General features: G+C 38.9%; 1 protein-coding gene across 1 annotated transcript in view; it reads right to left on the bottom strand.

The window, feature by feature from the left end:
• The window catches only part of LOC112073865 (complement C1q-like protein 4), a 6021-nt gene extending 5240 nt beyond the window's left edge, over positions 1–781 (bottom strand). The window contains exon 1 of the mRNA XM_024141101.2: positions 645–781. Within this exon, the coding sequence (XP_023996869.1) occupies positions 645–717 (73 nt within the window). The 5' untranslated portion in view covers positions 718–781. The remainder of the gene's footprint in view (positions 1–644) is intronic.
• Positions 782–1061: the final 280 nt, after the last annotated feature.

A 1061-nucleotide genomic window follows, 5' to 3' on the forward strand; every position in this document is an offset into this window, starting at 1 on the left:
ATTTGTTTACATCCCTGTTAGTAAGCATTTCTCCTTTGCCAAGATAATCCATCCACCTGACAGGTGTGGCATATCAAGAAGATGATTAAACAGCATGATCATTACATTACAGAGGTGCACGTTGTGCTGGGGACAATAAAATGCCACACTAAAATGTGCAGTTTTGTCACACAACACAGTGCCACAGATGTCTCCAGTGTTGAGGGAGCATGCAATTGGCATGCCGACTGCATGAATGTCCATAGTGCCATACTATTAATTATTATATTATTACAATTCACTAACATTTAATTTCCAAGAGTTGAAAAATTATCCTGAAATAACTAAATTGAGAAGAAATTCTTAACTCTACCTACATGTACATATTACCTCGATTACCTCGACACAGATGCCCCGCATATTGACTCTGTACCGGTACCCCCTATATATAGGCCTGTATATGTTATTTACTGCTGCTCTTTAATTATTTGTTATTCTTATCTCATACTTTTTTTTGTATTTTCTTAAAACTGCGTTGTTGGTTAAGGGCTTGTAAGTCAGCATTTCACTGTAAGGTGAATATCTGTTCTATTCGGCGCATGTGACAAATAACATTTGATTTGAAATTGACCTCAACTGTGAAATATTAATAAAAAAATCCAAACCATTTTGCATCTTCTTGAGCTCATCCACCATGGACCTCAGTTCTCTGACCTCAGCGCGAATAGAGTCATCCATCCTGACTGTCTGGTGTTCCTTTGCCGTTTGGATATGCTCAGGTGCATGGCACCCATTTATATTCCCTGCAGGTCATAAAAAGAAAACAAAACGTTATTGCAATCGGGGCGTGACACATTCTGAGAAATGGAGTGAATGGAGTGAAAAAGGTTATATTTGGGGTTCTGATGGTGTCCTCTGTAGCTCAGTTGGTAAAGCATGGCGCTTGCAACAACAGGATAGTTAGTTTAATTCCCAGGACCACCCACAAGTGAAATGTATGCACACATGACTGTAAGTTGACTTTGGATTAAAGCATCTGCTAAATGGCATATATTTAGTATCAAGTCTCAATCCAGTCCCAC

This window comes from Salvelinus sp. IW2-2015, unplaced genomic scaffold (genome assembly GCF_002910315.2).
Source record: "Salvelinus sp. IW2-2015 unplaced genomic scaffold, ASM291031v2 Un_scaffold2398, whole genome shotgun sequence".
NCBI lineage: Eukaryota > Metazoa > Chordata > Actinopteri > Salmoniformes > Salmonidae > Salvelinus > Salvelinus sp. IW2-2015.